We start from the raw sequence: 14643 nt of genomic DNA, 5'->3' as shown, positions 1-14643 counted from the left end.
GGTTCGATTCCCGCTTGGGTCACTGTCTGTGCGGAGTCTGCACATTCTCCCAGTTGTCTGCATGGGTTTTCTCCAGGTGCTCCGGTTTCCTCCCACAAATCCCGAAAGACGAGCTTGTTAGGTGAATTGGACATTCTGAATTCCCCCCGTGTATCCGAACAGGTGCCGGTGCCGGAGTGTGGCGACGAGGGATTTTCACAGTAACCTCATTGCATTAGAAATGTAAACCTACTTGTGACAATAATAAATGATTACTATTCTAAAAATGGTATCTAACATAGCCTTGAATAAATTAAATGGTCCACCCTCCATTGTTCTTTGGTGTCATATTTTGTTTTATAATGTTAATGGACAGTTTGGATTCTGCCAAGGCCACTCAGCTACTTACCTTGATCCAAACAGAGACAAAAGAGCTGAAAAGTGGTGAGGTGAGAGTCACTGCCCTTGACGTCGAGGCAGCATTTGACAGAGGATGGCATCAGGAGTCCAAACAATGGGCATAAAGGGAGAAAACTCTCCACTGGTTGGAGTCATACTGAGCACAAAGGAAGGTGATTGTGGATGTGGGAGGTCATAATTCCATATGGTATAAGAGCAGATGTAGGGCCATTTGGCCCATCGAGTCTGCTCCACTGATAGCTGATCTCATCCTGGCCTTAACTCCACTGTCCATAATCCTCCAACCCATTACCAATTTAAAAATCTGTCCAACTCCTCCTTAAATTTACTCTCTATCCCAGCATCCGCCTCACTCTGGGGTAGCGAATTCCTCAGATTCACAACCCTTTGGGAAAAGTAGTTTCTCCTCAACTCGGTTTTAAATTTGCTACCTATTATCCTGAGACTATGAATTTTCATTCTGGAATGTCCCACAAGAGGAAGCATCTGCTCCACGTCTACTTTATACATACCTTTTAGCATCTTGTATACCTCAATTAGATCTCCCTTAATTCTTCTGAACACTAGAGAGTATAGGCCTAAACTGTTTAATCTTTCTTCATACGAGAAACCCCTCATCTCTGGAATCAACCTGGTAAACGTACTCTGAACTGCCTCCAATGCCACTACATCTTTCCTCAAATAAGGAGACCAAACTGTACACAATACTTCAGAGGTGAGGTCTCACCAATGCTTTGTATAGTTGCAACAATACTTCCTTATCTTTATACTCTATTCCTTTAGCTACAAATGCCAACATTCCATTTGCTTTCTTTATTATTTGCTGTACCTGCATGCTAGTTTTCTGTGACTCATGAACGAGGCCCCAGATCCCCCTGCATCGGAGCACCCTGACGCCTCTCCCCATTTAGATAATAAGTTGCCTTCCCATTTTTTCAATCCCAACCATCTTCAGCTGCTTCATCTATGACTGCTCCTCCATCATAAGTGGGAATGTTCACTGATGACTGCACAATATTCAGCACCATTCACAATCACTCAGATACTGAAGCAGTCCATGTACATATACAGAAAGACCTGGACAATATTCAGGTTTGGGTTGATAAGTGACGAGTAACATTCACGCCACCGAAGTCCCACACGATGACCATCTCCAACAAGAGAATCTAGCCATCACCTCTTTACAGTCAATAGCATTACCATAACCAAATCACCTACTTCCAACATTCTGGGTGTTACAGTTGACCAGAAACTGAACTGGATTAACCCTTTAAATATAGAGCTACAGGAGGAGGGCAGGAGCGGAGAATGCTACCTCATGGGTCCCCAAACCCCTGCCACCCAAACCTAATTGGCCTTAAGGAAATTGTCAGCCACCTTCTTGAACTGTTGCAGGCCATGTGATGCAGGTATTCACAAATACTATTATGAAGAGAATTCCAAGATTTTGACCCAGCAAAGGAATGGTGATATGCTTCAAGTCAGGATGGTGTGTGACTTGGAGGGCAATTTGCAGGCGGTGGTGTGCCCAAGCATCTGCTGCCCTTGTCGTTCTAGATGTTAAGAGGTCGCAGGTTTTGAAGGTTGAAGGAGCCCAGGTAATTTACTGCAGTGCATCTTGTAGATGGTACATTCTGCTGCCACTGTGCATCGGTGGTGGAGGGAGAGGATGTTGAAAGTGGGGGATAGGCTGCCAGTCAAGTTGGCTGCTTGGTTCTGGATGGTGTTGAGCTTCTTGAATGTTGTTGGAGCTGCACTCATCCAGCCAAGTGGAGAGTATTCCATCACACTCCTGGCTTATGTCTCACGTATATAGGATAAAATATGAAAGCTGTTAAGCACGAGATCTTTGGCTTCAGTAAGAGAGGAGAAAAGTATAAAATCAAGGAAGTTGAGTTAAACATCCATAAAATTCTACTTAGATCTCAGCTGGTGTACAAGAACAATTCTGGGCACCACACATTAGGAAGGAGATCAAGGCCATGGATAGGGTGCAGTAGAGATTTGCTAGAATGGTATCAGAACTGAGGGAGTGCAGTTATATTGAGAGACGAGGTGCTGGGCTTGTTCTCCTTTAATCACAGAACATTAATTTAGTAAAAATATTGATGGCTTGGCAACCAGATAATAGATAGTTAAAGCAGAGTATCAAAAACAAATGGGGGGGGGAGAACAACTTTAAAGAAACAAAAGATACAATCTAGAACATACTGCCAGAAAAGGATGATGAAAGTAGATTCAATATTAACATTAGAAAAAGAACTGTTAATTAATTGAAGGGAAAATATTGATAGGTCAAAGCAAAGGGGAGCAAAGTGGGAATAATTGAATAGTTCTCTCAAGAGCGGACAGAAGCTCGATGGGCTGAATGGTCACTGTTTTATCATGTCATTGATTGGCAGCCATGGATAATAATCCGACCTCAGAAAAACGGTAGAAATTTGAGATATTATGGACACGAACCAGTGATTTCATGAATTGAACAGGATCCATTGGAACAATGCACCAGTAGTGTACAGCCCCTTGGAGTTTGTTCCACCACTCAACTAGATCACGGTGGATCTATACCTCATCATTTGTATTTAACTCTTGAATACCAAGATTTTTTTAGTATTCTTTTCCTCACAAAAATGTATTAATCTCATTCTTGAAAATTTCAAATGATCTAGTAGCCATAGTTGATGCAGCCTAATTAAATAATGGCAAACAACGTATAGAGATTAATGTTCTCACCGTCTTGATGTGTCTTGACTCCATTGTAAGGGAACAGGGATTTTTTGTGTAACTCCGCCAACCACCGAATTGTTGATTTACTGAGGCCAACAATTTCAACTGCAGATCCATCTCTGTAAAGTAAATATATTTCAAGTGGTCAAAGAGATTGAATATTACCCCGCAGGATAAAGATTCTTGGAGAAAATGTAACAAATCGCATTTACATGATGACTTTAACACAAAAAAGGCTTCAAAAAGATAGAAAGGAGGGGGATTCTGAGGGATAATTAAATGTTTGGTCAAAGCGATGGATTTAAAGGGGATCTTAAAGGAGCAGAGAAAGGTGGAGATGTAGAAGGGTTTGTAAGTTGTGGCAAACTCATCAAAGGACCAAACTAAACTGGACATGTTGGAATCAAGACAAACAGGCCATGAGTCATGAAACAGTCCAATCTCATTCAGAGACCAGGGGCAGTTGAAATGTAAATCACTTGCAGCCCCGGCCAGAAAGACTCAAAATACCTTAATGGGATAACAATTAAAGTTATCTCCAGCGACCATTGTCAAGAGACCAGGGGCAGTTGAAATGCAAATCACTTTTGTCGTGGCCAGACGGAAGCACAATACCTCAATGAGATAACGATTAAAGTTGTCTAAAGCGACCATTGTCAAGAGGCCAGCAGAAACCAGAGACATTGCAGGCTTTTTGTAAGGGCACCGATTAAAATCAAATTACATTATGACACCTTTTGATTGGGAAACTTGATCACTTCCATTCTGTCAACAATCAGAAAAGGCTTCCTTTGTCCTGGAACTCACCTGTGGGAGGGTCAGATTTTGACCCATTCAGGGTTTTTGCCCTTAAAAAAGGCAAGTCTGAGGAACTCTTGTGCCCTGCAAGAACTCTACTCTCCTGAAAGAAACTCTACTCTCTTGCCTGACACACGCTTTGCCTGGCTGAAAAGAGACCATGGGAACTGAAGGAGCACCAGCCGCAAGGACCAGACGGTTTGGAAGAAGATCTAAAGAAATCTGTGTCAACGTTTTTTTAAACTATCCTGTCCCTGGAGCGGTGAGTATATTCCTCCAGCTCAACAGAAAACTCCCAATTAGTATAGCTTGTTGAGGTATGGGGTGGGTGAGTGAATGTATCCGTGTTTGCGTCGCTAAAGTAAATCTGTGTAAACTGTAAGAATTTTCGATGTGCCGTTTAGTCTCTTGTTTTACACAGTTTTTCATAATCGGCGGTGTTTGTGTGTGTGGGTTAATTGGAGTTGCAGAAGACTTAATTTCTCTTGAATAAATCAATTATTTTAAAACTACCATTCTTGCGGTTCTCCTTTCACTGTCCGCTCTGGTCAAGTCACAATAATTGCCAGGACATAATCCCATAGACAAGGACCGGAAAAGGGAATCTGAGCGCTTCGAACATGCTCACTCAAGAGAGGCTACTGGTCAGGAATAAACAGTGGTCCCTCTTTCTCTCTCTCTTGTGAAGTTGCACTAGTGGGCGCTTCCTGTTGACATTTCACCATCACAGGAGAGAGACTCACACAGGCGTATGTGGCAGTCAAGGTAACTGGTGTGGCATAAGGACAACCTCACTGGTTAGGTGTAAACAGTGAGACTTGCCCCCTCTCTCTTGCGAAGCTGTCCCAGTGCGACACTTCCGGGTCGTGGTTTTTAACACCTGCAGGAGAGAGACACCCACAGTTATCTGTGACACCCAATACCAGCCTGTTGGGGAGTAAAGGAAACCCTTTTCGTTACTGTTTAGCACAAAATTCCAGACTGTGGTGCCTCGGTGGTTGATAGGACAGCCACCAGCAGTGGAGAAATGAAGGCGGGAGTGCTGAATGTACAAGAGGCCAAAGTCAATTGAACAAGATATTTGGTGAGGGATGGGCTGTGGAGATCAAAACAAGTTAAAAAGATAGCAAAGGGCAAGATACCTCAGTTCTTTGTTCTCTTAATCATTTGCTTTTTAAAAAAGAAGTTATGATGCTGACTACTCTGACGTTTGTTTTATTGCCCACCCATAGTGGAATCCATATAATCCCTACAGTGCAGAAGGATTTTGCATTTGGCCCACTGAGTCTACACCTGCCCTCCGAAAGAGCACTCCACCCAGACCCACTCCCCGCAACCCGAGTTAACCTGCACATCTTTGGACATTGTGGGGCAGTTTTGCATGGCCAATCCACCTAACCTGCACGCCTCTGGACTGTGGGAAGAAACCGGAGCACCCGGAGGAAACCCACACTGTTCGAAAATAACTCAGAAAAACTTGACCTCCTTGAACAAAATTAATGGCCTTCATTGCCTGGCTGAATAATACTAATAATAAAAATAATCTTTATTATTGTCACAAGTAGGCTTACATTAACACTGTAATGATGTTACTGTGAAAATCCCCTAATCGCCACACTCCTCGCCTGTTTGGGTGCACAGAGGGATAATTCAGAATGTCCAATTCACCTAACAGCATGTCTTTCGGGACTTGTGGGAGGAAACTGGAGCACCCGGAGGAAACCCACGCAGACACGGGGAGAACGTGCAGACTCCGCAAAGACAGTGACCCAGCCGGGAATCGAACCTGGGACCCTGGAGCTGTGAAGCAACAGTGCTAACCACTGTGTTAACGAACAACCCAAGGTCGCAAGCCAGGAAGGCAGTATTTCAACAGCTCAAGGCTGACACCCAAAGGAAATTCCGGCAGATAGAGCTTGGTGGTGGGAAGAGAAAGCCCAAAAGATCCAACAGTATGTTGACATGCAAATCTTTTTTGAAGCCACGAGGATCACCTATAGACCAAGGTCAAATGGACAAAACCCGCTTCGCTCAAAGGATGGCGTCTCTCTTATGGATGACACTGCCATCCATTAAAGCTTTTCAACAACTCCTCAACCATGAATTCACAGTGACAGCAAGAAATCTCCCAACACACAGAGGTAGATTCCTTGGGTGAACCACCATCGATGGCAGAGCTGGAACAAGCAACCAAACAGGTGAAAAACAACAAAGCCTACTGCCCCAATGGTATTCCAGCTGAGGTATTGCGCACACATTAAGACTCCACACACATTCATCCTGTGGCTTTGGGAAGAAACAGAACACTCCGCACCAACTTCAGGAATGCAATAATTGTAACTCTCTTTAAGGGAGATAAATCATGCTGTGTAAACTATTGAGCTATTTTTCTCTTGTCCATAACAGGGATGCATTCCCCAAAATCGCCTGCTTCCTACGGCTGAGGAAACCCTCCCGGAGAGAGATCTAGGCGTTCCACATGAACCTCAGACATGGGGCGAAATTCTCCCCAAACGGCGCGATGTCCGCCGACTGGCGCCCAAAACGGCGCCAATCAGACGGGCATCGCGCCGCCCCAAAGGTGCGGAATGCTCCGCATCTTTGGGGGCCGAGCCCCAACATTGAGGGGCTAGGCCGACGCCGGAGGGATTTCCGCCCCGCCAGCTGGCGGAAACGGCCTTTGTTGCCCCGCCAGCTGGCGCGGAAATGACATATCGGGGCGGCGCATGCGCGGGAACGTCAGCGGTCGCTGACAGTTTCCCGCGCATGCGCAGTGAAGGGAGTCTCTTCCGCCTCCGCCATGGTGGAGACCGTGGCGGAGGCGGAAGGGAAAGAGTGCCCCCACGGCACAGGCCCGCCCGCGGATCAGTGGGCCCCGATCGCGGGCCAGGCCACCGGGGGGGCACCCCCCGGGGGCCAGATCGCCCCGCGCCCCCCCCCCAGGACCCCGGAGCCCGCCCACGCCGCCTTTCAAAAGGTGGTTTAGTCCACGCCAGCGGGACAGGCAATTTATCGGCGGGATCTCGGCCCATCCGGGCCGGAGAATCCAGCGGGGGGGCCCGCCAACCGGCGCGGCCCGATTCCCGCCGAATATCCGGTACCGGAAACTTTGGCAACCGGCGGGGGCGGGATTCACGGCAGCCCCCGGCGAGTCTCCAACCCGGCGGGGGGGTCGGAGAATGATGCCCATGTTCTTTGTTACAAGAAAAATGTCAACAGCACCACCAGGATCTCTTCACTGCATCCATCGAGCTGGTCAAAGCATCGGACTCCGTAAATTGCAAAGCTCTGTTGATAATGCTCCAGTGATTTGAAAATCTAAGAAATTTCTTCAGACTCCCGCTATTGCATCAGGCTAATAAGACTAATTGTCTCAAGTGGGAGATCTGTAAACAGTATCCTTCAAAATATGGACCAGTGTCAAGAAAGGCGGTGAGGCGGCAGCCATACTATTTATAATTCACATGACAATGGCTACTTCCGTCAAAGATCAACTGTCTTCCTGTGAGCATTAAAAACATTGAGATAGAAACCTCGAACCTCAGTTGTCTTCATACCAAAACTAAACTGACCACCATAGATATACATGATCCACAGTTTACGGGTGACTGCAGTGTTGTTGACAAGATTTGCAAGCCATGTTCAATCTCTTCAATTCCACATACAAGAGATTCAGCCCGCCCTACCAAAGCAATTCACTTACACCAATCTAGACTTAGTCAAATATTCAACCTGCCATATATGTCAAAGGAGACACTCTGAAATATATTGAGCATTATGCCGCACACACTTCACACCTTGGTTGTCACCTCTCTCAAAAGGCCACCATTGAAAGGAGATCCAACACTGCATCAGCTTTGGCAGCTGCCAATTCGGCCTCTTGCAAATGACACAAGTGACAATTTGGCTACAAAGACCGACAAAAGTCAACAACAAAAAAAAGTGTACAGAGCAGTTTTCATCACCATACCCGTGTACTGTAGTGTGACCACAACAATACATCAGAGACACACAGGAACAGTAGAGGAATTCCACCTATAATGCACCCGCTGAATCCTCCAGATTCAATGGGAAGACTATCAAACAAATGCTTGTATCCTCTTAAAGCATTCAGGCAAAGCTCTTTCAAAATCAACGACAATGGACTGGCACTGTCCAGATGGACAAAAAGCATATCCCCTGCTAGGTCCTATATTTAAAAATATATATTTTTATTAACATTTTTCAATTTATAAAATACAAAATAGAAAAAGTATACAAATCTACATATATCAACCATAACAAAATACAGAAAAATAAATCTAATCCCTTTACACCCAACAGTGACTAATTCATTAAAATAAGCAATGAAGGCAGCCATGTCCGATAGTAAGGGGAGCAATCCAGGGGTTCTGTGCACTTATCTCTAATGTACCAAGTGACTAGTCTGATTGGGGGACTCTCACCCCTCCTCCCTCTCAACTCAACCATTTTCACCACGAGGAATGTCCCGTCCTTACTCCAAATTCCGAACCCAGGACCAACCCAAGATGGCCACCAACCCCACCCATAAAGGTGAGACAAAGAAAAACCCCTGGTCACCATCAGCACTATATTTGCCCCTACCACTCTGGTCATAGCCCCGAAGGTGGCGGCCCAGAACCTGATGAGTTTGGGGCAGGACCAGAACATGTGGGTGTGGTTGCCCGAATCCCCCTGACACCATTCACACTTATCCTCCACCTCCAGGAACAACCCACACACGCGTGTCCTGGTTAGGTGCACCTTGTGCACTACCTTTAGCTGTGTTCAGCTCAGCCCTGCACATGAGGAGTTGGCCCGGTGCAGAGCTTCGATCCGGAGTCCTCCCCTATTTCCATGGCCAGCTCCTCCTCCCATCTTTGTTGCGTCTCATCCAGTGGGATCCTTACCTCTTCTAACAATCATCCGTAGATGTCGCCATATTTACCCTAGCAAGACCGGTTTTAGTTCCCCCAGGGTCGCAGCTCTACTGTCAAAGTACAAGTCCCTCACTGTCAGCACCTCTCCATCCACCTTCCTCTACGTTTTGCCAGAATAAATTTATGGTTGCAGCAGATGGGGGCCGCAGCAGGCATGCCAGAGTTTGAAATGGTGTCTGAGCTGGATCCAGGTCCCTAATGTGGATACTACCACCAGGCTCCTTGAGTATTTGGTTGGGGGTGCTGGAAGTGAGGCGATAGTCAGCACCCGGAGGTACATCTCTGGAGAGGAGGCCTCCTTCACTTGCAAACATTCCGCCTCCGGCTCTCCCAACCACACCTGCACTCTTTGCTGCCCAGTGGTAGAATAGAAGGTTCAGCAGAGCCAAGCCTGCCATGCGTTGCCCTCTTTGTAGGACAGTTTATATCCCAGGATTCTTTCCCGCCCAGTCAAAGGCCATGATCAGTTTGTCAACCCTGGTGAATTAGAATTTGGGGATAAGATCGGTGATCTGAATAGGAAGGGGAGCCTTGGCAGAACGTTCATTTTTATCGTCTGCACTCTTCCCGCCAGGGAGAGTGGGAGTGATTCCCATCTCTGCAGGTCCTTCTTCACCACCTCCATCAAGCTGGACAGGTTCCACTTATGGAGCCACATCCTGTCGTGAGCTATCTGTATCCCCAGGCACCTGAACTTGGCTTGGGCCAGTTTGAATGGTAGCATCTCCAGCTCTGTCCTCCCACCCGGGAATTTACCGGGAAGAATTTGCAACCCGAGAGGGTTCTGATCTCCCTCAGGCGTTCTGCTATCTTGCCCATGCTGGCAAGAGGGTTTGAGACATAGAGCAGCAGGTCATCCACAGAGTGAAACTCTGTGCTCCCTGCCTCCTCTCTGAATGCCCGTCTACACTTTTGCTGATCGAAGAGTGATAACCAGTGCGAACAGCAGTGAGGACAACGAGCATTCCTGCGTCATACCTCTGTGCAGCTGTAAATATTCAGAGCTGGTGGTGTACTCCTTTAATGATGAGGCAGGGTGGTGGCAGAGAAAGAAAAAGGAATCAAATCCTGTGCTCCATATTCTACTACCTTGTGGGATGTCCTGCTCCACGTGATCAGAAGATCTGCAGGTCAAGAATCAGCCTGAGTCACATGAAGGTCCACGGAAGAAACTCATAACCCTGAATGGATGTCATCCTTGAATGGAGGGACAGCTGATGATGGCCACCTCAGTTGCCATGGACCTTTCTTGTCTACAGTATTAGTCAGACTTTCAGCAGGTACTATTTACAATTTTCTGAGTGGAATGGCAAGAGACTGACTTATTGATTTGCACTGTGATGGGCCCCATGCTGTCAGCAGATTAAAAAAAGCTCGCCCCTTCCATAAAACGTAGGGCATTTAAATTCATGGTTCTTCAACTCAGCAACTGGCGGGACATTTAGAAGGAACCCGGCAAGAGTCAGTGCCTTCATCAACAGAGCTTCCATTATAAGTGACTCTAACATTGAAATGCACCTTGAAATGAAATACAAAATAAAAATGGATGTGGAACCAAAGGAGGTATTGGGATGCACAAGAGACCAGAATGTGGAATGCAGAGATCTCAGAGTCGGAGGAGGTTACAGAGATTGGTAGGAAGGATTGAAACCATCCAGGATTTTTAACACAAGGAGGAACATTTTTAAATCGAAGGACAGAATTGTACAGCCCCAACAATGGAGAGGGATGGTATCAGTGGCCAGGAGATGGGGGTCTGTGGTGGGTAAGGGAGACATGTGTCTTCAGTGTTCCCCATTATACAAAGTTAAATTATACAAAACTTCGGCTCATTCAGAATTGAATGCCAGACATTTGTTTGGCAACACAAAGCAGAGGAGTATTTTAGTGAAGTGGAGAGGTAGAACTGGGCATCATCAAAGAACAAAGAACAAGAACAAAGAAATGTACAGCACAGGAACAGGCCCTTCGGCCCTCCAAGCCCGTGCCGACCATGCTGCCCGACTAAACTACAATCTTCTACTCTTCCTGGGTCCGTATCCTTCTATTCCCATCCTATTCATTTATTTGTCAAGATGCCCCTTAAATGTCACTATCGTCCCTGCTTCCACCACCTCCTCCGGTAGCGAGTTCCAGGCACCCACTACCCTCTGCGTAAAAAACTTGCCTCGTACATCTACTCTAAACCTTGCCCCTCTCACCTTAAACCTATGCCCCCTAGTAATTGACCCCTCTACCTTGGGGAAAAGCCTCTGACTATCCACTCTGTCTATGCCCCTCATAATTTTGTATACCTCTATCAGGTCTCCCCTCAACCTCCTTCGTTCCAGTGAGAACAAACCGAGTTTATTCAACCGCTCCTCATAGCTAATGCCCTCCATACCAGGCAACATTCTGGTAAATCTCTTCTGCACCCTCTCTAAAGCCTCCACATCCTTCTGGTAGTGTGGCGACCAGAATTGAACACTATACTCCAAGTGTGGCCTAACTAAGGTTCTATACAGCTGCAACATGACTTGCCAATTCTTATACTCAATGCCCCGGCCAATGAAGGCAAGCATGCCGTATGCCTTCTTGACTACCTTCTCCACCTGTGTTGCCCCTTTCAATGACCTGTGTACCTGTACTCCTAGATCTCTGACTTTCAATACTCTTGAGGGTTCTACCATTCACTGTATATTCCCTGCCTGCATTAGACCTTCCAAAATGCATTACCTCACATTTGTCCGGATTAAACTCCATCTGCCATCTCTCCGCCCAAATCTCCAAACAATCTAAATCCTGCTGTATCCTCTGACAGTCCTCATCGCTTTCCGCAATTCCACCAACCTTTGTGTCGTCTGCAAACTTACTAATCAGACCAGTTACATTTTCCTCCAAATCATTTATATATACTACAAAGAGCAAAGGTCCCAGCACTGATCCCTGTGGAACACCACTGGTCACAGCCCTCCAATGAGAAAAGCATCCTTCCATTGCTACTCTCTGCCTTCTATGGCCTAGCCAGTTCTGTATCCACCTTGCCAGCTCACCCCTGATCCCGTGTGACTTCACCTTTTGTACTAGTCTGCCATGAGGGACCTTGTCAAAGGCCTTACTGAAGTCCATATAGACAACATCCACTGCCCTACCTGCATCAATCATCTTCGTGACCTCCTCGAAAAACTCTATCAAGTTAGTGAGACACGACCTCCCCTTCACAAAACCGTGCTGCCTTACTTGTCATCAGCTTACTTGTGAAATCTGGCAGTGCTTTTCAATGATGTCAAGGGATAGAATATAATGCAAAAAAAGGGGTATGGGTAAATCTTTGGGAAGGCTCCAGAGGTAACAGTGTAAGAGATCCTTCCAGTCATAGTCAGAGAATAAGAGTGGAACTAGTCAAGAGCAGTCGACCTCATCATGATTACATAGGAGAGGCATTGAAGAATTGTGATCAACTGTGTCAAAGGCAGCTGGAGATAAAGGAGGGAGGCTATAGTCCAACGTGACCACAGCCAATTTGATGTCACCTGTAACTTAGATAAGTATCTTTTTAGCACTGTGGCAAGAACAGAAAACTTGATTGGAATGGTTCAGACGTGGAGTTGCAGGAAAGATGGGAATAATTAAGAGGTGACAAATCATCGAGCAGACAGATTGGGGGAGGCGGCAACACCTCAAGGACTTTGATCAGGAAAGGAAGGTTACAGAAGGAACAGCAGCTTGCAAGAAAAGTGTAAAAGGTAAAATTCTTTGAGGAAGGGAACAATAGTGATAGATTTGAAAGACAGAGAAACGGGACTCAGCAAGTAAGTCACATACAAAGTAAGCTGGCTGGAATTCAGGGATGGAGGTTGTTGGTCAGCATTTTAGTGGTAAACATGGTTGATGGAGCAGGGAATTGGGTCTCAGGGACTAGGTGAGCTTGAGAAGTATGTGCATGGAGGGAGATAGGGAAGAAACAGCAGGGGTCATGCAGGAGACACAGCTTTCTATCACTTCAGATTCACCCTTGATTTGTAACATCTGCAAACACATTTTTGGGCAGAAAATCCTCATCGTCACTCTTACCTTAACCACTATGCAAATGTTTTTAAGCAGCAAATTGAGTTTTAAGAAATAATATAATTTCAGTGGGTTCACAAGAATGGCTTCAGGAAACAAAATATACAATTAAAGAAAAACTCAGCCTGTGATTTGAAACTCCACATCTTCAATCTTATTTTACTTAGACATTTACCTTGGTGTAGCTGGAATTCCTTTGTTTTGAGCTATCTCACTCTCCCCCATTTTGTCCATCCAAGTGCCACAGTTGTATCGTTGTCCGCCAATCACAAAGCCTGTCTCCATGTCCACACCTACCGAAACGTTGAAACCTTCATGGGAAATAAAACCATTCAAGTTACATATAATGCCTCAACATTGACCATTCCACAGGAAGTCGTTGATGCTAAAACATTGAATATATTCAAGAGGCGGCTAGATATAGTACTTGGGGAGAATGGGATCAAAGGCTATGGGGAGAAAGCAGGATTTGGCTATTGAGTTGGATGATCAGCCATGATCATGATAAATGGCGGAGCAGACTCAAAGGGCCAAAAGGCCTCCTCCTGCTCCTATCTTCTATGTATCTGTATGTATTCCTTTTGAAAATAACTTCAATTATTTCTGGTAAGGTGCGTGAGGAATTAGAGATGTAGCGTAAATACCTTCATCCTTCATGTGTGGATCCATGTGAGGTCCAGCATTTCTTTCTCTGAACTGTACCCCTTCCATATGGCGTTGCATGACCTCCTGAATGATATCATGGAGGGGCTGATCCTGGTTCGAAACATATCCAAAATGTATTCATTAGAATATTTAAAATAAATATTGTTTGCCAAATTAAATCCTTTCTCAATGAATTTTTCACTTTTATTTCTCGTTAAAAGTCTGCTCTTGACCCCAGTTTAAACAAATACCCATCAAGAGACATCAAGGGCCCAGTTCTTGTGGTAGTGGCAAATGAATGGCACTAGCTGCTGGTCTGCCCAGACTCTGTGGACCTTTGTACCGGAACTTGCAGTTATTGAAAATCAAACAGTGTCGGCCACTCTACAGAGGATGAGACCTGTGTGAACAGGGTAGCCAACTGTGTTTCTCCTTAACCAACTGTGCTGAAGAATCCTTACTGAGACACTTCCTACTAGGAAGTACAAGTTATAATAGTTTATTCATGCACAGCACCTGTTCACCAACTGTGGATTGATACTCCAACTGACATCACAGAAACAGCAAAGAAGTTTATAAGCGCCCCTTCCTTTGAGACTGTGCCAAGGCACAGGCAAGATCTGGCTCTGCCCTTGCGCTTCTCTCAGTTTCTCTCTCTCTCTCTCTCACAGAGTTGCAAAGGAGAGCGCCGCCTAGTGCCAACAAGTCTGATGCATGAATCATGGATTTTCTCCTCTCCCACTTCATCCTGCTCCCACTGAAGTTCTCCTCCTGGATTTGATCTCAGCACTTGTGGCCTCGACATTGGGTTTTCTTTTCCCTATTCAAGCTCATTTAAAACTATTGCCTGTGGGATTCGCTGTCCACACTGGCTTGGGCTGTGGCTGTCAAGAGATGCCATGCCTCTTATTTCTCACTGTGATCAGCTGGTTGATCTGTGTGTGTGGTTGGAGAAAGGGGTCATTATGGTATGTGTAAGGAGAGGTGGTGGAGAGAGAGAGAGAGAGAGAGAGAGAGAGAGAGAGAGAGAGAGAGCGCGAGAGAGAGAGAGAGAGAGGAGGGACTGATTATAGTATGTGCATGTCGG

General features: G+C 45.9%; 1 protein-coding gene and 1 long non-coding RNA gene across 2 annotated transcripts in view; one reads left to right on the top strand and one right to left on the bottom strand.

Annotated features, from left to right (window-relative positions):
* Positions 1 to 14643, bottom strand: part of LOC140426161 (glycogen debranching enzyme-like) — a 157927-nt gene that overhangs the window by 21202 nt on the left and 122082 nt on the right. The window contains 3 exon segments of the mRNA XM_072510596.1: positions 3133 to 3245; positions 13087 to 13222; positions 13556 to 13667. Coding sequence (XP_072366697.1) covers positions 3133 to 3245; positions 13087 to 13222; positions 13556 to 13667 — 361 coding nt within the window.
* LOC140427272 (uncharacterized) lies at positions 4027 to 5478 on the top strand. The gene is made up of 2 exons (XR_011948423.1): positions 4027 to 4186; positions 5157 to 5478. It is a non-coding gene; the product is annotated as an uncharacterized lncRNA (long non-coding RNA).

Source organism: Scyliorhinus torazame, chromosome 7, assembly GCF_047496885.1.
Source record: "Scyliorhinus torazame isolate Kashiwa2021f chromosome 7, sScyTor2.1, whole genome shotgun sequence".
Lineage (NCBI taxonomy): Eukaryota > Metazoa > Chordata > Chondrichthyes > Carcharhiniformes > Scyliorhinidae > Scyliorhinus > Scyliorhinus torazame.
The sequence above is the reverse complement of the archived record's forward strand: the minus strand, read 5'-3'. Positions and strand labels throughout refer to the sequence as shown.